Source organism: Ctenopharyngodon idella, chromosome 9 (genome assembly GCF_019924925.1).
Source record: "Ctenopharyngodon idella isolate HZGC_01 chromosome 9, HZGC01, whole genome shotgun sequence".
In the NCBI taxonomy this organism is placed as follows: Eukaryota; Metazoa; Chordata; class Actinopteri; order Cypriniformes; family Xenocyprididae; genus Ctenopharyngodon; species Ctenopharyngodon idella.
This window is the reverse complement of record NC_067228.1, coordinates 24,481,544-24,503,481: the sequence shown is the minus strand read 5'-3', so window position 1 is coordinate 24,503,481 and position 21,938 is coordinate 24,481,544. Positions and strand designations below refer to the sequence as shown.

The 21,938-nt window shown below is 37.8% G+C and overlaps 1 protein-coding gene across 5 annotated transcripts; it reads right to left on the bottom strand.

Moving 5' to 3' along the window:
• Positions 1–33: 33 nt before the first annotated feature.
• LOC127518956 (myc box-dependent-interacting protein 1) lies at positions 34–18,422 on the bottom strand. Of its 5 annotated transcripts, none has more exons than XM_051906252.1 (20): positions 18,150–18,422; positions 15,683–15,763; positions 15,488–15,542; positions 15,293–15,387; positions 13,324–13,419; positions 13,132–13,239; positions 12,748–12,840; positions 12,354–12,439; positions 11,309–11,384; positions 9,585–9,640; positions 9,349–9,393; positions 8,810–8,882; positions 8,531–8,653; positions 6,456–6,533; positions 5,682–5,699; positions 4,985–5,227; positions 4,602–4,655; positions 2,750–2,812; positions 2,553–2,654; positions 34–2,461 (listed from the first exon to the last, which is right to left on the bottom strand). In XM_051906252.1, the coding sequence occupies exons 1-20, from the start codon at positions 18,234–18,236 to the stop codon at positions 2,360–2,362; spliced, it is 1,734 nt and encodes a 577-aa protein (XP_051762212.1). In that variant the 5' UTR covers positions 18,237–18,422; the 3' UTR covers positions 34–2,359. The 5 variants fall into 5 exon arrangements, with proteins under 5 accessions (XP_051762212.1, XP_051762213.1, XP_051762215.1 ...); XM_051906253.1 differs by having other exon boundaries at positions 4,611–4,655; XM_051906255.1 differs by lacking the exon at positions 4,985–5,227.
• Positions 18,423–21,938: the final 3,516 nt, after the last annotated feature.

The following is a 21,938-nucleotide window of genomic DNA, read 5'->3' as shown; positions in this document are numbered from 1 at the left end:
GAACAGTTTGTGGACACAACAGTGGAAAAATGACAGGATTAAATCCATGTTTATTAGCATTGGTGAGTCAGCAGGATACAGGACTGTAGAATGATACACTCATGGCTTATAGTGGCGTAAAATGGCCCTGGTTTCCCAGGCCACCTCAGCAAGAAAACATCAAGTCACTACACACAGACACACTGCTCATGGATTTAAGCATGCCTCTTTCACATTCACACTAATTACAGATATAGATATGTTCAGAGAATTTGTATCTTTAGTGACAAAACCCAACAAAACGACACAATGTTCACGGCTACAAATGCAACAACGCTAGCAAATATCATAACTGCGTTCAAATACAGGAAGAGGAAGTGTTTGTCCACTCATTCTGGGGACTTTCGATTTAATTAATAGCTTGAGCGAGAGGTCATTAAAGATGCATTGGCAGCTTAAATAACTCAGTAATCTGTCTCTATACAGATCACATTGATTTCTCAGTACAGGGTACAAAAAGCAAACACACACACTTGCTTAAAAACTGGTGAAGCGTGGCAAGAACTCCCTCGAAAGCTTGGGTCACATGACATGTCCAATTAGAGAGAGATCAGGAGTAACAAACAAACCAAACCAAACAAAAAGCAAACAAGTTCTCATTCAGCACAACAGATGACTGGAGAATCAATATTTCTGCCATACCAACTTGAGTTCGGTCTTTATTAAAGTTCATAACCTCAGATACACTAAACCTGTTCTGCTCTTGTTGCTATGGGATGGATGGTAAATTCTGATCAGACAAGAAAAGACCGAGAAAGACCCCAGTTATAAGCCAGTGATCATGGCACATAGAATCATTTTAACTCTCATTTGTCGCACAGTGTACAAAAATAAAACTATAAAACAGTGTAAGAGGACTGAAGTCATATTATGCATAATCTGAGTCACTTTTGAATGTTGCACTATATTAAAACTCACACAAGTGAGCGTTAATATCCACACTTTGTCATTACCCAATATCTCCGATATGTCTATGAATACAGTTAATAAAGAATTAAAAATCTGTGCAGAGCTTATTGCATTACATGTTAAGAAATTCTCCTTCACTGAATATAAACTGTATTTTACTAAATGACCGAGACAAATTATGTGTATATGACTCTCTTTGCACAGTGAAGTATTAGTCAAATGTTAATATCGGAAATGTCTTTATCAAAAACATCTGTGGATAGCAATATCGCATATACAGTAAAGCTAAGAGTCAGAAACAGCACACAGGTTCATTAACATATAACCTGAGCAGCCTCATTAATGTCGACATTAACTGCATATGGAGCGAGTGCATATGGTTTTTGTTTCTTAATGAGATGGACAAAATACTCCATTGACTATATTAGTCTGTTTTATTTTTACTTTTGAGTTTGTTCCTGATTTAAACATGCAGAAATGGTGCTGGTAGATCTTTGACAGAGCAGTCAAACAATTACCCAGCTAACAGGGAACGTTCTCACAACTTTGGCTAACGTTCTGGAAGGTTCTTTCAAAGTTATGAACAAACGTTCTTCCATTAGCGTTAACAATGATCAAAGTTTTCTGGTGTTTGATAATGTTCTCAAAAAGTTCACAAAAACATTATTTTTACATCATAAATGGAACGTTTTTTCCGGACGTTTGTCTAATGTTTTTTTAAAATTTTATACTTGTTACTTTTGAATGTTCTGAAATGTTCCCAGAATGTTCCCTTAACGTTGGCATAACGTTTTAAAATTTAAAAACATTTTAAACATTCAGAGATCATTCAAATCTAACATTTTTATAACTTAATGGGAACATTAGCAAAACATTCTCAGAACACATTTTTGTTAGCAGGGACTTCACCATTTAAAAAGAAATACTGTTTGTTTCCCTCTGAGACATAATTATATTACATGCAACTCAAATAGTGGTCAGTATCAGACTATAGAGACTATTTTCTCACCAGTTTGTGAGCTCATCTTTCAGGTATTAGACTTTAAAACTTTTTCACTCAAAATGGGACAATGGTTAAGAGTGGCTAGTCTAAAAACATTTAAAGCAAGGACTTAGTTTGGGTATGTTACTCCCTCAATTAGAAAAGGAAAAACTACTAGCACTCATTTTGTCAAAGGTTGATTCAATCGTCTTATACTTATAGCATGACAAATATGAGTCATCAAGAGGACAGCCAAAAACAACGCAAAGACTAACCTGTCAACAACTTCCACAAACATAACCAGCAGATTGCCTGTGGCTATGCTTTTGTTGGTGTAGTACAGTTTTTCTTGTCTGTTTTTTCAAAGGAAGCAAAAAGGAGTAATATAGAAGGGATAACAGTGTCACAGATCAAGCTGATCACAGGTGCTCACATCCTCTGGGTGAAGTTTTCAGGAAAGACTCCCTTTTTCCCAAGATCTTTATGCTGAATCCAGTCAGACTCTTTGACTCCCATCAACCACCCTTCATCCTGTAAGCACACAAAGTCAGTTAGGTGATCTTAACTAACACCACTGAGATCTCTTGGGTAAGAGCTGGTCAAAATAAACAACTATACAAACCTGCTCATCTGGATTTTCAAAGTTCACTACCAGCACCACATCTCCTGCCTTCAACTCCAACTCGTCGGAGTCATTGGCATTGTAGTCATGCATTGTTTTCACCTATATTCACACAAATAGATGTCTTATTTCTTTTGATTAAAATTCTGATTAACAGACCGTTGTTAGTTAAATGAAAAGATGTTTTTTGTGCTCACTTTGAACAGGAAGGCTTCTGGCATCTCTACACTCTCTGTGGTTTCTGTGGTCGCTACTGCAGTCTGGAAGCAAAGACATATATTTATACTTTTTAATGCATTATATGAATTATTAGCAGCATTACAACTAGAAAGGTGCTCCACTTAGTGCCTGGCATGCTGAAGAGTCCCTAATGTACCATTTCGTGTCTTTAGGTCAGATGGTGGAGTCTGCAGCTACTCCTTCGGTCCACCAGAGGGAGTCCTCACCTGATTATCAGCATGCACTACTGTTCAAAAGATTGGGGTTTAAAAGATTTTTTTTTTTTTTTTTTTTTTTTTAAGCTTTATTTTTGGCCATTTTTAATTTAGATAGGACAGTAGAAGGACAGACAGGAAATCATGGGAGACAAGAAAGGGGAATTGGACTGGGAAAGGACCTCAAGCTGGGACTCAGCTTGTGTTGTCACCCAAAGTGTTGGAACAATTTCCACATGGCAGAAAGATTTTTTAATGTTTTTGAAAGAAGGCTCACCAAGGCTGCATTTATTTGATCAAAAACACAGTAATATTGTGACATATTATTACAATTTGAAATAAATGTTCTCTATTTAAATTCACTTTAACTGGTAATTTATTCATGTAATGGCAAAGCTGAATTATCAGCAGCCATTACTCAAGTCTTGCTTCTTCAGAAATCATTCTAATTGGTGCTCAAGAAACATTTCTTATTATTGTCAATGTTTAAATGGGACCTATTATGCCCCTTTTCACAAGATGTAATATAAGTCTCTGGTGTCCCCAGAATATGTCTATGACCCCACAGATCATTTATAATAAATAAGCTTGTCAAATTTGCCCCTATTTGGGTGTGAGCAAAAATATGCCGTTTTGTGTGTCCCTTTAAATGCAAATGAGCTGCTGCTCCGGGCCCCCGTTTCCAAAAGAGGGCGGAGCTTTAGCAGCTCGTGCTTCGGTTGCTCAACAATAACAAAGCTGGAGAATCTCACGCAGCCAAAATGACGATTGTCAGTAACGGTGTTCAGCCTTACATTGTTCAAACCGGAGACGGACACTGATGGAGAAACTCAGGAAGAAGTTACAACTTATAGAATGTATCTGGACATTTCTGAACGGTTAGTGAATAAATTTATGGATTTGCTGTGGAGTTGATTCAGCTCATGTTAATCTTTTGTGCAAATGACGGCATGGAAACAACACTCTACTACAACAACTCTTCCTCTTCTCTAAAGCAGCCCAACATGGCCTCACCCCCTTTGTTGCGTGTTCTTGGGGGCAGGGTTAATGTAAATTTTGGGGTACGTGATGTCACCAACCCGGGAAGAAGCTTCTTGTAGTCCCTACCAGTAGTACTTAAAAAGTGAAAATATCTCCCTTTGCATTGAACTTGAGCGTCTTAACTTAGCAGAAGTTGTTTATGCTCAACAGCAACATTACACACTAACTAAAGTTAAAAAAGTGAAATCATAATCAAGGACCCCTTTAAAACAGTTGTGCTGCTTGATATTTTGGTGTAAACCATTATTTTTTTCAGGATTAGTTGATGGATAGAAAGTACAAAAGAACAGCAGTTATTTGAAACAGAAATATTTTGTAACATTATAAATGCCTTTACTGTCATTTTGATCAATTTAATGTATCACTGTTGAATAAAAGTATACAATTTCGTTTACAAATAAAAAAAAAAAGGACTTACTGATCGCAAACCTTTGAACAGTAGTGTATGTTGCCGCAAATTTTGGGTCACCTATAGTATTCCTGTTTGTCCTTTAGTCTCTTGCTTTGGGATTGACTATCAGATTTTTTTTTACTATTTTGCATCCATATGCTGTGCTTTATTTTATTCACTTACATCACTTACAGTTTCAGCTACTGCCTCTTCTGTAACAGCTGCCTGTTCTGTGGCCTGCAAAAAGGAAAGACCGGGAGATAAAGAAGAAGAGGGCCAATATAGATTGAGGAATAAAAGGTAGAAATATCAAGAGAGAGCCAAGAATTGAAAGAGAGAACAAAAAGATGCAAATTACACAGCAATCCTCATAACATATTAAGCCTAGTTATAGCAGTTACTACTACTACTACAACTACTACTACTAATGCTACTAGCGCTGCTACCAGCATTCTCCCAATTGCCATGCTAAGCATCTTCTTGCTCCCATCCAGTGATGCCTACAGCAACAGGACCTCAGTATAGCGCAGCTCAGCTCCTGTCAGCTAGCTCTATGAGATTTGTACCTGAGCCCCATCATCGTCCCACCCCTGGGCCTGCGGGGTAGAATCATTGTCATTCCCCTGCACAAGCTGAGAGCCCTCATCATCATCATCCCAGGTGGGGATTGCGGCCGGAGCATGCACAGGTTGGCTACCATCATCATCATCCCAGGTAGCCTGGGTACCATCATCGCCCCAGCCAGAGTGCACAGTCTGGGTACCATCATCGTCCCATGTCTGTGGCACCTCAGCTTCTTTCTCTGTTTGCTACATGTGGCAGGGGGATGGGCAAGTAGGGCAGTGAGGGGAATGGTGGGAAGGGGTCATGTGGGAGCCAGGAAAAGCATGACCAGAGTGGAGAAAGAATGAGGAGCCAGAGAGAGTGTAAAACACAGCATTTCTTCAGCCGAACACACAATGATGTGGGACGTGCAACATTAATATCATGGACAGTTACTGGTGCTAAAGCAGGACAGACAGACATTTAAAACTTTTTATGCAGGAAAGCTGTGCAGTGAAAGGAAATTTAATGGAATAGCCGTTTTGCAACTGTTTGACAAAGGCAGATTAATTTCCCTTACCATTAAATATATTGAATGACACAGCTTTCAGAATTAGCTAAATAATTGAAAATTGCTTAAGAATCTGTCTGAATTAAAAGGAAAGGTTATATATGCTGGTATACACTACAACTTTGAGAAACAATCAAAAGCACGCTCACCTCCCATGGATCCCAATTCTGTCAAAATGCAGACACACACACACACACACACACACACACACAGATAAAGCAAAATTAATTAAAGATTTGACCATTTGACTAAGAGGCATTTACACTGAAGTTCCATTACAGACATATACATACAAATCGTCTCAGGTTATGGCTATAACCATAGTTCCCTGAGAGAGGGAACGAGACACTGCGTCCTGAAGGGGGCGTTCCCATAGTGCCCCCTTCGTGACGCAGTGCGAGTTCCCTCGAAAGAGAACGTCTCAGGTTATGACTATAACCATAGTTCCCTGAGAGAGGGAACGAGACACTGCGTCCCGAAGGGGGCGCTATGGGAACGCCCCCTTTGGGACGCAGTGCGAGTTCCCTCGAGAGGGAAACATTATAATGCATAAAATAAACAAAATATAATCCAGTGTTATAATACTCAAGTCTAGACAAGACCATATTTTTTAGGAGCTTTTGGACTTAGTCTAGACTCGGACTCGAATAAGCTGATCTCGTCTAGTCAGAAAATATGATCTTTGAGTCCGGTCTTTTCTGGAGTCAAGTACTACAACACTGCTATAAGTTAAATCGGTATACTTTATTTTACAGTCCTGTTTCACATAAACATGCTATGTACTTATTGAAGTAATTACACTAACTAGGTATTAACACTGAACCTACCCTAAGTACACTGTAAGTACATTGGAAGTGCACGTAATGTAAAATAAAGTGCAACCGTTAAATCTACTAGCTCAAGTTCTTTTAATTCTGACAGACCTGTGCGGCTGGGGTGGTGGCGGCCTGAAGTGAGTCCAGATCCATATCCAGCAGATTAGCAGTGGCTGGAGCTTCATACTGCAGTGGTGTAAAGTATTTGAGTAAATGTAATTAGTTACTGTAATTAAGTATCTTTTTGGCTACTTTGTAGTTTGACTGAGTATCAAAGTTATTAGCAACTTTTACTTCTACTTGACTACATTTTTCAATAAATATATGTACTCTTTACTCCAATATATTTGTAATGAGTAATGCAGTTACTCGTTACATTTTGCACAGCACTACGGAGCCCCGGACATGACATGCAGGAAAAAAAATAGTAAGCTAAATCATGCGCACGATTTACTAATCCGTTCCCTTGATTTACTAAATCGTGCACACGTTTTAGTAAATCGAGGGAACTAATTAATTTTTTTTCTTGGATGTCATGTGTGGGGCTCCGTATGGCACCTAACTTTTTCTGCAGCAGTTTATTTCTGCTACAAAAGAAGCAATATCGCCATCTACAGGGCATTGAAGGTACTGTGAGTTTTGCCCTTGTTCACCCAATTTTGTCAACATGGCTACTTTACTTGAATGCGAGTGCATTAGCAGGTAGCCGTGAATCACAGGTGTTTCATATATGAGATGAGGACATGGATACAGTCGAAATCAGTCCAGTGTAAGTAAGCCTATTTAATTTGACTCAATATTATTTTATTTATCCGTTATATTGAAGAGAACTTTTTAAAGGATATTGGTTTGCTTGTGCTCTTTTTGAGCACTTGAGCTTAACTGAGACTTGAGTGTTTGTAGACGTTTAAAGGGTTAGTTCACCCAAAAATTAAAATTCTGTCATTTATTACTCACCCTCATGTCGTTCCAAACCCGTAAGACCTTCGTTCATCTTTGGAAATTAAGATATTTTTGATGAAATCCGAGAGGTATATGACTCTTCCATAGACAGCAATTTAACCGACATTTTCAAGGTCCAGAAAGGTACTAAAGACATCGTTAAAACAGTCGACATGACTGCAGTGGTTCAACCTTAATTTTATGAAACGACAAAAATAATGACTTTATTAAACTATCTCTTCTTTTCCCTGTCATTATCCTTACGTAGTTGCCGCAGTAAGCACAGTGAAGGTTTCTGTGTTTACATCTGAATGCCGGCTCAGTATTGGCCAAAGCTGATGACGTGATTAGCACGACACATGTGTGTGATGCTGACTCAGGAGCCGGCCAATAATGAGTCGCAGTTCTGACGTAGAACCTGGAAACGCTGGACGTAAACAATGTATGAGAATGACACAGAAGAGATGATATTGTTGAATAAAGACATTATTTTTGTTTTATTTTTGCGCACAAAAAGTATTCTCGTCACTTCATAAAATTAAGGTTGAACCACTGCAGTCACATGGACTATTTTAACGATGTCTTTAGTACCTTTCTGGACCTTGAAAGTGTCGGTTAAATTGCTGTCTATGGACGAGTCAGAGAGCTCTCAGATTTCATCAAACATATCTTAATTTCCGAAGATGAACAAAGGTCTTATGGGTGTGGAATGACATGAGGGTGAGTAATTAATGACAGAATTTTCATTTTTGGGTGAACTAACCCTTTAAGAGGCAGTTGTGTCAACCTTGATTTATTGCTATATTGAGGTGTTCAGTTTTATTTTGATTTTAGAAAATAAACGTGATCACAAATCAACTGTTTCTTGTTTTTCACTGGCACTTAGCCTCTGAGGACTAGTGCATCTTTGCATTGTAAAATAACATTCATTTTATCTACCATGGTGGATGAACACTTCCAATTTACCCTAAAGTCTTCAAAGTGGAGCCAAACATTAAACAAGCAACAAGCTGGAAACTTTTAAAAGAACACCTGATAGGTGACCTACTGTTGCCCATTTTCTTTATACCATCAAAATGTATTGAATTTCAGGTTAGTAATTCCTGATATTCCAACTCAAATTCAATATACTGCAATTCAAATTTAACTCATGAATTGACAGAGAGTCTTCACATGATATCAGCATATGTAGCAGCATTAGTCTGAAAACGAGGATTACAAAAGAAGAAGTTACTTCTGACCTGTGTTGGCGAAGTGACACTGATGTTTGGAGTGGCAGCCTCACCAAATAGATTGATAATGCTCTCCTGCTTCAGATCCTTTGATGGAGTAACTTTAGGAGGTGGAGGGACAGCTGGCTTTAGCTGGAAGCACACATAAATAAGAAACAAGTTTCTGCACTGCAGACCAGTGTCACTGATGCTAACAAAGAGAGATGAGAAATCACTGCAGTATTGTTTACAAGAATTATTGTACACTGCAAACACAAAGCCATGATGATTTCTAAATGCACAAATTACCTTAGACGGAGATTTGGGAATGGCTGGCGGTCCTCCTGGGCTCAAAGTGTGATTGGCATCTTGTGTTCTTTCACTGGAGCATAAAGTACAGATAATGATCTAAATACAGTATCATGGCTATGATGAGCCCCTCTGAGTCATGCTTTCATTAGGCTCAATCCAAGAACCAGTGCTTCACACTACAAGCCCTAGTCTTAGATGACCAGTGTGATCAAAAGTCTATCTGGGATACTTCCACGCCAGAACTGACATACTGTAACTACACTGGAGGATAGTATCAGTTGTAACAGTTATTCATGCAGACTGAGACGCAGTTGCTTCCTGTGCAAAATCATTCTGCTCATGCAGTGAACTTAAATGCACTGTGAAGGCATCATCTAAAACACATAGTTGCAGAATGCAAAACTGCTTCTGGAAATGGCTACACTTAAGGGCACGCAAAAAGCTTCAGTAAGACGGAATGCAGAGACGCGCACACATACACACACACATACACACAAACCCTCAAACACACAGCACTACAGGGCTACCGCTGTTACCTCTTCTGGGCTGTTGATGTCCTCACCTCTTGGTTACCTGTTTTTCTGTGAGAGTGGTGTTGGGGTTTGTTCATTTATTTAATTTTAAATACACTGTATAGAGTGTAATTATACCACTACTAATTATTGCCATATGCATAATTTAGACACCGTTTTGATGCAAAATGGATAAAAAAGAACCATCAAGGTTAAAAAATGAAACTTTATATATGTCACATTATATAAATTTGACTGACCTGGACATATCTTGATTTTCTAATTTCTCCAGTGTATCATTCAGATTCTGATTAATCTGTAAGAAAAAAACATGAAATAGAAAATAAACATCTTTTGAAATGTAGAAGTCTTTCCTTTATATTTTACTATCAGCATACTATCAGCATACAGAAAAAAGTATTTGAACCACTTGCAGAATCTGTGAAAACGTGCAAAATTGTAACAAAATAAGAGAGATCATACAAAATGCATGTTATTTTTTATTTAGTACTGTCCTGAATAAGATATTTTACATAAAAGATGTTTACATATAATCCATAAGACAAAAAAATAGCTGTATTTATTAAAATGACCCAGTTCAAAAGTTTGTGAACCATTGATTCTTAATACTGTGTGTGGTTACCTGGATGATCTACGACTGTTTTTTTGTTGTGTGATGGTTGTTCATGAGTCCCTTGTTTATTCTGAGCAATTAAACTGAGCTCTGTTTTTCAGAAAAAATCTCCAGGTCTCAAAAATTCTTCAGTTTTCCAGCATCTTTTGCATATTTGAACCCTTTACAGCAGTGACTGAATGATTTTGAGATCCATCTTTTCACATGGAGGACAACTGAGGGACTCAAACACAACTATTAAAAAAGGTTCAAACATTCACTGATGCTCCAGAAGGAAACACGAAGCATTAGGAGTCGGGGGGTGAAAACTTTTGAACAGGATGAAGAGATCCAAATTTTTCTTATTTTGCTTGAATATCATTTTTTTTTCATTTAGTACTGCCCTTCGGAAGCAACATAAAATACTTGCATGTTTACCAGAAGACAAATTAAATACAATTTACCTTGATCTTCAAATTCCAAATGTTTTCACCCCCCATCTATTAATGCATTATGTTTTTTTCTGGAGCATCAGTGAATGTTTGAACCTTTTTTAAAAGTTGTGTTTGAGTCCCTCAGTTGTCCTCAGTGTGAAAAGATGGATCTCAAAATCATTCAGTCACTGCTGTACAGGGTTCAAATATGCAAAAAATGCTGGAAAACTGAAGAATCTGCAGGACCTGGAGGATTTTTCTGAATAACAGAGCTCAGTTTAACTGCTCAGAACAAACAAGCGACTCATGAACAACCATCACAAAACATAAAAACAGTCGTAGATCATCCAGGTAACCACACACAGTATTAACAATCAGTGGTTCACATACTTATGAATGGGGTTATTTTATTTGTCTTGTGGATTATATGTAAACACCTTTTATGTAAAATATCTTACTCGGGACAGTACTAAATAAAAAATAACATGCATTTTGTATTATCTCCCTTATTTTGTTAAAATTATTAACATTTTCTCAGATTCTGCAGGTGGTTCACATACTTTTTCTTGCAACTGTATATATATATATATGTGTGTGTGTGTGTGTGTGTGTGTGTGTGTTACAAAACATTTCTATTTCCACTAAATGCTCTTTTGAACTTTCTGCTCATCATACAATACAGAAGAAAATGTGTTGTGAAAATATTAAGCAGTTTTCAACATTGATAATAAGAAATGTTTCTTGAGCAGTAAATCAGCATATTAGGATGAATTCTGGAGGATCATGTGACACTGAAAACTTGAGTAATGATTCAGCTTCATCATCACAGGAATAAATTACATTTTATATATCAAATATATTAAAATAGAATACAAGTTATATACAAAACATAACCATAATGATCTGTCACTTAATGTTGTTGCACTGGATTTCTTACTTTTCCCATTTCTCGGTGAAACTTCTCCTCCAGACCAGCCACACTCTGGAATGTATTCACATAAAAGCCAACACGACTGGAAGAGAGCAGACACAATTTCAGCCCCCATAAGATGACAATAAATCTCAGTCTTAGATGGTATGCCCATGGACCATTTACGACCAATCTGGTGCATATTGTATACAAAAATGGCAAGAGCCAATCAGATTGTTAGGCTTCTACATAATTTCCTTGAGGCAGGGTGTACAGGTACTGTATATGCCAAAGTGCCAAAGAGGTTCATAGCAGTGAATCTGCGAAAGATGTTCAGAATTATGTTTGAGACACTTATTATTAGTAAATAAACTCCATATTCATTCATTAAAAAGGAGACACATATTCCACTAATGTCTTTAATGTTGTCTGTAAAACAGAGACTTTTGTGCAATTATTTGATTGTGTTGTTGAACATCAGTCTATTATTGGGGTTTCATCGATTTTACATTTATCTGCTAATAAATTTCACATAAAATGATCTGTTGTAGGTTGTTTTACATGATGGTCAGACAGGTTCTTCCTAGTTTCAGACGTCACGCCCATGGACCAGAATGAAAGAGCCAATCGAACTACACTTTTCGTTCCACTGACTTCCATTCATACACATGTGAAAGCTGGAGACTGGAAAAGCAAGCTCATGCAAAGAAGTTTTGCATTTCGGCGCACTCCAAACAATTTCCTGCGAATTCGTATCATGTGAAGACGTGTAACCAACAGAAGATCGATACGTCACGGCGTGACCTGGTGGTTAAATTAAAAGAATGCACATTTTTTGCAGTAAAGATTGCATATTTTGCCTTATTATTTATTGGATTTATTATTTTATGATTTTAAGAAAAAAAACACAGAGTGTGATGTCATATCACGACCGTTGAAGTGTCTGTAGAAATTTTGTGTGCTCAAAGTCATTGCTTAAGCTGCAATGTGGAGCATAAATGCCAGTAGTAAAACGTCTGTGACAGAAAACACAGAGAAGATCTGTGAGAGTAAAACAGTAATAAATCCACACCTGTTCCACAGAGATGGCAGTTCCTCCTGCAAATCTATATTAATCTCTTCAAACACCTTCTGTGCCCTCTCCAGCTCTTCCTCCGCCTATAAACACATAAAATTACATTTAAACATGACATGGAGTTCAATAATCTTATTAACCCACAAGGCTTTAGCTGTCGAAATAGATTTACCTGAGTACAGCTAATCAAACATGATGAATTGCTTCACATACCCTGTTTCATTTGTCATTTATTTGGCCCAAATGTGTATGGAATTTCATTTCATTTTACCTTTATCTAACCAGGCGAGAACAAGATTCTTATCTGTGTTGGCCTGGCAAGACAATATTGTCCTCTTGAATAAGGGAGAGAGAATCAAAATACTGGCTAGCTTTAGTTATAGTGTGTCACCTGACTCCTGGAGAGGCTGGTTTGAGCCACGTTATGGGCGGACAGGATCCCCTGAGCCCAGCCTGGGGCAGCCCTCTCCAGCAAGGAAGTCGGCTATATACAGAAGAAGTGAGAAAAAAAAAAAAAATGAAATCTCACTACATATGCACTGCAGAAACATTAAAATGGAACATGACTACAAGAAACCAAATGACATTGGAAAAATGTATAGATCTTGGAACATCAAATATCAGTGTGCAGTTTTTTAATTTTGTAATATCCGAATGTGACCAGCCAAAACAATAATAAAGGCTTTTGTATATTTTGTACTAGAAGAATTGCCCTTGATATTTATTTATTTATTTTTTTTGGCATTAGAACATACTTGAAAACTAAGGACTGTACCTTGGTAATCTTAATCCCCTCCTTTTTCTTGCCTTTGTTTACCGCAGCAAAGTTGTGCCGTGCACTGTCAAAGTCCACCAGCTTCCTGTCACGCTTCGCAATACGGGCCTAAAAAGAAAATGTTTACAGATATTAAATGGAAATTCACAGCATGATATGCTAAACCACAACATCATCATGGGATCTTAGTACTTTGATGTCAGGAAACTGGCCCAGGTAAGTGTCCATGGATATAAGTGCGTGATCCACAAGTTTCTGATGGAAGTCTGTCCAAAGGAGGTCTGAATCCTGTTATACACATACAACAACAGACACAAAAGATCAAGATGATACAAAACCATCTTAAATACATTTTGTTGAACACCCACACACATTCACACAGACAAGTACTGTATCTATAGGGACAACTACAGAGCAGCTGGATCCTTAGTGTTATAAAACTATTTAGGTTACTTATAGTATCACTACTTGTGTGGTTTCTTGCAGTTACTGTGCTGAAAAACTATATTGCATTTACATGTTTATAAACTAGCTATGAAAATATACAATGGAGATGTAGATGGGTCTAAACCTAAAATATGGTGAAAACCCCTTGAATTACCTCCCATCTGTTTCCTCACTCCTAACATTCCTTTCAAAGAAAGCAGAAATCAGGTAAAAATTTTGGACATGCAAGACAGGTAGAATGGACTACACAAATGTTTGGGGTCGGTATCTTTTTATTTAAGAAAACTTAAACTTTTTATTCATAAAGGATTAAAGCATTAAATTGATCCAAACAGTTTAAAATACCGAACCATTCAGGAGGACCATGTGCACCTAATGGTTCAAACATTGTACCCTGAATGGGGTGCCGTGTATCAGGATGATAATGCATCAATACTCACAGCAAGACTTGTGACAGAATGGTTTGATGAAGATGAAAGTGAAGCTGAACATCTCCCATGGTCTGCACAGTCACCAGATCTAAATATTACTGAACCACTTTGGGGTATTTTGGAGGGGCAAGTCAGAAAACGTTTTCCTCCACCAGTATCACACAGTGACCCGGCCACTGTTCTGGAAGAGGAATGGCTCAAAATCCCTCTGGCCACTGTGAAGGACTTGTATCTGTCATTCTCAAGATGAATTGATGCTGTATTGGCCGCAAAAGGAGGCCCTACTACACCATACTATTAAATTATTGTGGTCTAAAACCAGGTGTTTCAGTTTCATTGTCCAACCCCTGTATGTTCAAATCAAAAAATAAGTACAAATGTTTTTAACATTGAAATTAGAATGATTTCTGAAGGATCATGTGACACTGTAGACTGGAGTAATGATCCTGAAGATTCAGCTTTGCCAACACAGGAATAAATTACATTTTACAATATATTCATACAGAAAACAGTTATTTTAAATTGTAATAATAATTCACAATATTACTATTTTTAATGTATTTTGGATCAAACAAATGCATTGTTGAGCATAAGAGACTTATCAAAAACATTAAAAAATCTTAGGTAATGAAATTTACTAAGAAAATACGTATTGAAAGCATGGTGAAATGACAGATGGGTGCGAATTAAAACAAACAATGAAATGGAAAGAAGAAAAGCTGTAATGGATACTATGTACCATATCTGCCCTCAGTGAAAGTGTTAAAGGAATTTTATGTCATTCTCCATCATTAGGTTTACTCTTTACATTAAAAATCTCATGAAATGGCTTGGCAAGCACAATTTTCTGAAAAATAATGTTGAAGCAGGACATCCATTTTTTTAAATAGCCATTAGGCAAAGATTTGCTACTTGCTTTCGCTAATCAATTGAAGAAGTACTTGAAGAGGGCATTTTTATTTTTTAACCAAGATTTGGATTGTGCAAGATGAATCTTAAATATTTTAGTCCATTTTCTGAGAAATACTACAAATTTTAAACTCAAATATCTGCTAAAAAAAAAAAAAAAAAAAAAAAAAAAAATTAACACAGAAGAACATTATTCTTTCCAAAAAATTGTATCTAAATGTATACTTTATACCTTGCTTACAACGCATTTCCTGACATGAAATCTTATTTAAACTGCATTAATGAGTAACAAGGGTGCTCCATTTACTCCTGAATTATTATAAAAGTGTAAAACACATTTTACTGAAAAGGACTTAAAAGAATAAAACAATAACCTCACAGATGGAGTCCACGTCCTTTCTGCCATACCAATCAGACTCATACATGTCATCCAGGCACTCGTACAGACGTCTAGAAGATTCATGCATGGCTGGGGGAAACCATGAGGAAGAGATCAACAAGGGTAAGAAAACAACATATTCAATTCATGTTGCATTTAAGTTTGTAATATTATCAGTTGGTAATCTCACCTTTCACAGCAGCCAAATAGGCCCGCAGGTCTTTCTGCAGTTTGGTACCTTCAACCTATGTGAGCACATGACACAAAACTAGACCAAAGGCATAATACCAAAGAATCCCCTAAAGCTGCTTTAAATAGAATTAAAAATAAATAAATAAATAAATAAATAAATAACAATAAAGAGCACAGTTAGAAAAACACTCACCAGCTGTTTGTTAAAATTGATCACACCCTCTTCAAATGCCAGATCTTTAGTCTCATCTGCCTTGCCAAGCTTTTGGAGAACCTGAGAGAAGATGATTGTATTATTGACCATTTTCATATATTGTAAAAAAAACAATTGCTTGCTACATCTCAGTTCTTAGTAGTTGTGTGCTTGTTTTTAAAATATAAAATTAACAAGAAACTGTTGTTTTCCAGTGTAATATGCAATGTGACAGTGCAATCTGCAATTTGTCACAAAAATAAATACGTCTTGGACGTAACAGTAATGACAAAACACAACCCCTATACAGACAGAGCATCTCTTCATTGAGTAGAACTACAGGTTAAACCAAGATATCTGTATTGTCCTGTAAACGTGTCTACAGAACACTATGGAAACCACAGCAACAGACATTCAAAGTGTTTTGATGATGTCCTTGAGTGACACTTAAATTGCCCCTACTATGCTATTTTAAAGGCTCCTAATTTTGTTTCGGAGGTCTCCTAAAATACGTTTACATGCATCCAAGGTCAAAAAACACTTTAATTTTCTCATAATATACAATGCAGCATCAGCTCTTTTCTCACAGTGTCTGAAAGGTTCGTTAAAGGATTCAGTCTTTCTAAACCCCTCCTTTCCGAGAGCCTACTCTGCTCTGATTGGTCAGATAGCCCAGTTTGTTGTGATTGGTCTACCGCTTACAGCGCACGTCGGAAACAAAAAGCATATAACCATATCTGTATTTTCAGGCTTCCTTTGCATTTGTATACATAGTGATACGAACTGCAACAATGGTGTCGCTTTTACCGTATCAGTTCGAGCTTAAGCCCTGAGTGCATGCAAAGTGGATTTGCTTTCGCAGCACAGAAAACAGCATCTTCTCAACATGTTGACAACACGAACCAAACTCTTCCAGCCTTAGCTACAACTACAGTGTTTGAGGGCGGGTCAGAGTAGACATTGTTCGCAGGTAGCCAATAAAGTCCATATGCTGGCGTATGCAATTTTGCTACAAACCTACATAGGGTTCATGCAGGAAGTACGACTGGAATTACTGGCGACTCGTTTGAATATTCAGAACCAATTCTTTCTTTTGGGAGAAAATAACTCAATTTATCGTGCACTTTAATCTTTGAAACTTTGCAGACCTTTTACATTCACAAACATCTACTTCATTTAATAAATGCTGTCTAGATATTAGAGATAAATTGTCAGTGTCATATCTATTGCTCAAAAATAATGACTGACTGGAATATATGTTTATCTCTAATTTTTTTGTCTCTAAGAAGAAAGCCTTATTCAGTAACAGCTGGTGAACCCAAACATCATTCTATAGGAAATAACTAATCAATAGCCAGAAAAGCCATATGGCCTCTTAACCCATTTAATCCCACTGTTAAGATTTATAACCAAAATTTACTTTTGAGATTGAATAGTCTTAAAAAAAAGTATTTTACACAGAGCTGTCAAATGTCAGGCGACAGCAATCAAAGTGATGAAGGATGATGGGCAGCAGTGCGTGATGCAGCTGCTCATTTACAGTGGTGATGAAAAGTCTGACTCATTTCTGCGAATCGGTTCCTCCGAACAGTTCGTTCGAAGAACCGGTTAAAAACGTAATTGCGTCATCACATGGCCCCTGTCATCCGAGCGTAAAACTAAACGTTCTAAAACATTTTTATAAATAAAGCCATATGTAGGCACATATTGCTGTTTATTACGTTTTCCATAGTAAGTTGTATTAATAAAGGTTTTATTGCAATTAATCAGTTCAGATTGTAGAAGCCCTGATTCAATTAATGGAAACTTAAAGTCATATACATACCAAAATACTAAAATTCACTTATATCACATAGTTCTCGGCTCGTTACAAATCTGACATTTTTGAAAGTGACGGTGCTCAGTGAGCTGATGACTCGAGATCCGATTCGTGAACGAATCCCTCGGACTCGTTTTTTGAACCAATTCACTGAAAAGATTCAATCCAAAAGAACGATTCGTTTACGAATTGGACATCGGCGCCACGCTCATCTATTGGACGAGTACAGCTTGGCTAATGCAACGGTTCAGAGGCAATAAATGTGTTGATTTAAGCTTAAAACACACAGAGAGAGCTGATCTTCGTGGTATTCAAGCGAATGCACAAATCCTGTGTAAGAGGCGCAGCTTTCTAGTTGTTTCCATAGCAGCCCGACTGCAATGACATAAACAGCGAGCTTGCGCCTTCAAAATTGTAAAATCCAAAAATGTATTAAAATATTTACAAATATATAGCAGGCAAATGCTTGTACTTTAGTAGGCTATTTGCTAGTCATGGATGAGCCTCGGCTCTAACACATTGCACGTTTAATACATCACGTTAGAGGACGATACACTGACGGCCTTTATATGTTTCGTGGTGCTGAAAGGTAGATAACACTGAAATTTTCTGTATTTAAATATGTATCTGATGATTAAACTGTCTTACCTTTTCCTGAGCCCTGGTAATTTTTTTCTGTACATTGCTTGCTATTTTTCCTGCGGAGACCCCTTTCCCCATCGGTAATTCAGCCATTTTTATCCGGATTGTGTTGTTTGCAAGTAACGCGTCAAATGAGCATTTGTTACAATATCTAATTCAACAGAGTATTATTTCATTCAATGCAGGTGCATTAAATTCTAGGCCTTATAATAACACTCGCCCCTGGCATAGAATGAACCTGCACAAGCGCACACGAAACATACAGATGGTCATTGACCAATGACAATAGCGCAGTCTTAAAGGGACAGTAAACTATTTTTAATGTCACACCAACGAGGCCTTAACACACAATTGTATTGAATTTTTCCTGCTTGCTGGATGATTTTACAGTGAAATATATAACCGAAATATTTACACTTGAGGCCAGGTCTTTGTCACATGTTTCTTTCTAAAAGAAGCTGTATTGACCACCTGAATTACTGAAAATAGATTCAAAGCTACTACTTCAAGCTATGCTAGAAACAATCATAAAAACTGGACTCGATGATTTGCTTCAGTAGTTTATTTAAATCAGTTACATGTGCTTTAAATACATTAAAAAGGAAGAAAAAAGGAAAATAAATGTTTGTGGGTTGTGCATGGGTCAGCTTCATTTGCGGATTGGCATGAACAGAACTCCATAAACTCCAGAGTTTCTCCACAAAATCTCCATCACATTTCAGCAGATGGTTCTGATTTATTTGTGGTACATAGCCAGCCTCTTGGTGGTTCATGGATCAAACATTTATTGGAGCACCAGAATTAGGCAGTCCAGGGAACTGGATAGTTTGTGGTGAGACCTCAAAGCACAGACTCCAAGAAAGCTGCAAGTGATGTAATTACTATTTCTAAACCAATAGTGATCGGTCGCATGCACAACAATGGCAACAAAAGACAAAAATTCCAGTTCACGCAGTCAACAATATCTGATTGTTGAGGTTACTTTCTGTTCACTGAAAGTCATTACATCAAATATTTAACATTTTTAGTGTAGCTTCAGACAAAACTGTTGTAAAAACCTGTAAAACGTAATACCGCCTTCCCTAACCATTTTCTGGATGTATATAGAATTATACAATTATACACCAGCAGAGGGGGCACATGCATCTGTTTCAGAGACATTTGCCTATGATGACGTTTTAAAGTGTATTTTTTAGATCTGGCCAAGGTTACAAAAAAAATTCTGCACTTAAGGTTCCTAAGAGCACAGTGGCCTCCATAATCCTTAAGTGGAAGACGTTTGGGACGACCAGAACCCTTCCTAGAGCTGGCGTCCGGCCAAACTGAGCTATCGGGGGAGAAGAGCCTTGGTGAGAGAGGTAAAGAAGAACCCAAAGATCACTGTGGCTGAGCTCCAGAGATGCAGTCGGGAGATGGGAGAAAGTTGTGGAAAGTCAACCATCACTGCAGCCCTCCACCAGTCGGGGCTTTATGGCAGAGTGGCCCGACGGAAGCCTCTCCTCAGTGCAAGACACATGAAAGCCCGCATGGAGTTTGCTAAAGATGGTGAGAAATAAGATTCTCTGGTCTGAGACCAAGATATAACTTTTTGGCCTTAATTCTAAGCGGTATGTGTGGAGAAAACCAGGCACTGCTCATCACCTGTCCAATACAGTCCCAACAGTGAAGCATGGTGGTGGCAGCATCATGCTGTGGGGGTGTTTTTCAGCTGCAGGGACAGGACGACTGGTTGCAATCGAGGGAAAGATGAATGCGGCCAAGTACAGGGATATCCTGGACGAAAACCTTCTCCAGAGTGCTCAGGACCTCAGACTGGGCCGAAGGTTTACCTTCCAACAAGACAATGACCCTAAGCACACAGCTAAAATAACGAAGGAGTGGCTTCACAACAACTCCGTGACTGTTCATGAATGGCCCAGCCAGAGCCCTGACTTAAACCCAATTGAGCATCTCTGGACAGACCTAAAAATGGCTGTCCGCCAACATTTACCATCCAACCTGACAGAACTGGAGAGGATCTGCAAGGAGGAATGGCAGAGGATCCCCAAATCCAGGTGTGAAAAACTTGTTGCATCTTTCCCAAAAAGACTCATGGCTGTATTAGATCAAAAGGGTGCTTCTACTAAATACTGAGCAAAGGGTCTGAATACTTAGAACCATGTGATATTTCAGTTTTTCTTTTTTAATAAATCTGCAAAAATGTCAACAATTCTGTGTTTTTCTGTCAATATGGGGTGCTGTGTGTACATTAATGAGGAAAAAAAATGAACTTAAATGATTTTAGCAAATGGCTGCAATATAACAAAGAGTGAAAAATTTAAGGGGGTCTGAATACTTTCCGTACCCACTGTATATATATATACATATGTTTTTGTTTTTTTTTTTTTTTTAACTGTAACTAAGCTGTTCTGGTCATCAAAATGACCTGCATCAACGTCCATGTAAACCCACTTAGCTATAAACAGAATACATTTAGTGTACTCAAGAGAGATTGTACACAACCGTTTCGATTTTGAAACGAAATTTTCATTGATAAATGAAGGTTTTTGGAACCCTTTTTTTCAGTGACTTGAGTGCCCTTGTAGCTTTCTATACCCCTTGTGCAGATTTGTTTATTTTTTTATGTGTACTATTGCTTTATTTTATAAATTAAACTTTTTTCGTAAGTTGAATAGGGAAGGCGTAGGACGTAGCATAAGCGTTCTGAACACTGACTTTCTTTGTAAGTTGAATACAGAAGGCAGTCCGGCAGAAGCTTTTACTTTATAACTTGTTAAATATGGATATTTTTCTTACACAAACGCATTGTTTCACTTCAGAAGGCCTTTATTAACCCCCCGGAGCTGTGTGGAGTACGTTTATGATGGATAGATGTGGATGGAGACACTTTCTTGAGCTTCAAACTTGTTGGCCCTGTTCACTGCCATTATAAAGCTTTGATGCGTCAGGATATTTATTAATATATCTCCGATTGAGTTCATCAGAAAGAAGAAAGTCACATACACCTAGGATGGGTTGAGGGTGAGTAAATCCTGGGGTAATTTTCATTTTAAAGTGAACTAATCCTTTAACAAAGATGCTTTAGCGATTGTTTAAAGACCATTTGGGAGCATACGTCAGAGTTACGTCACTGCAGTTCAGCGAGCATTGTGGTGGCAGAAAAACAGTGGTAACAAGAGGAGGAAAACGGGCGAAAGGTTTTGTGCCTTTGGATGTCAGAATGCTCTTGTATTGATGCAGCTGTTACGCAGGAGGGCGGTAGTGCTGCAGTGTCTATCAGCAGTTGTTCAGCCTGTTGAAGCCAGATTCTGAAAACCTGACCTGTGTGCTTTACATTGCACCAGCAACAGCCAGGAGCAGTATTCGTATATAAAAAGAGGTTTCTTTACACCACATTAATGATTATTGGTCTATTTAGACGAGCTTAAAAACATTCGACGTTTCTGAAGCTTCTTTTAAGAATCGTTTCAGCACTAGACAGCGCCAGGAACGAGAACCGAGCGAGAGTCAAAACTTTACTGTGACACATAGGCTACTTCCTAAGTAAGTGTTATCTTATATTCTTGTTATAATAAAACACATAAAATCAGTAAAGAAATAGTCACAACTTTATTATTTCCATTTGAAATAAAGTTCTTGCACATAATCCTCGCGGATGTACTGTCACATCTTGGTAACCACGCCCTGTTTTTCTTTCTTTTTTTTTTTAATAATCCAACGTCCTCTACGCGTTTACAACTTTGCAGCCAGAAAGTAGAAAAGCCAGAAATGCAAGACGACGCTATAGTGCAACAT

Coding starts and splice junctions, on each gene's coding strand:
- LOC127518956 (XM_051906252.1), bottom strand. CDS start 18,236: ATGGCTGAATTACCGATGGGGAAAGGGGTCTCCGCAGGAAAAATAGCA. Junction 6,534..8,530: donor GTGTCACTTCGCCAACACAG/GTCAGAAGTAAC, acceptor ACACCACTGCAG/TATGAAGCTCCAGCCACTGC. Junction 2,462..2,552: donor TTGAAAATCCAGATGAGCAG/GTTTGTATAGTT, acceptor GTGTGCTTACAG/GATGAAGGGTGGTTGATGGG.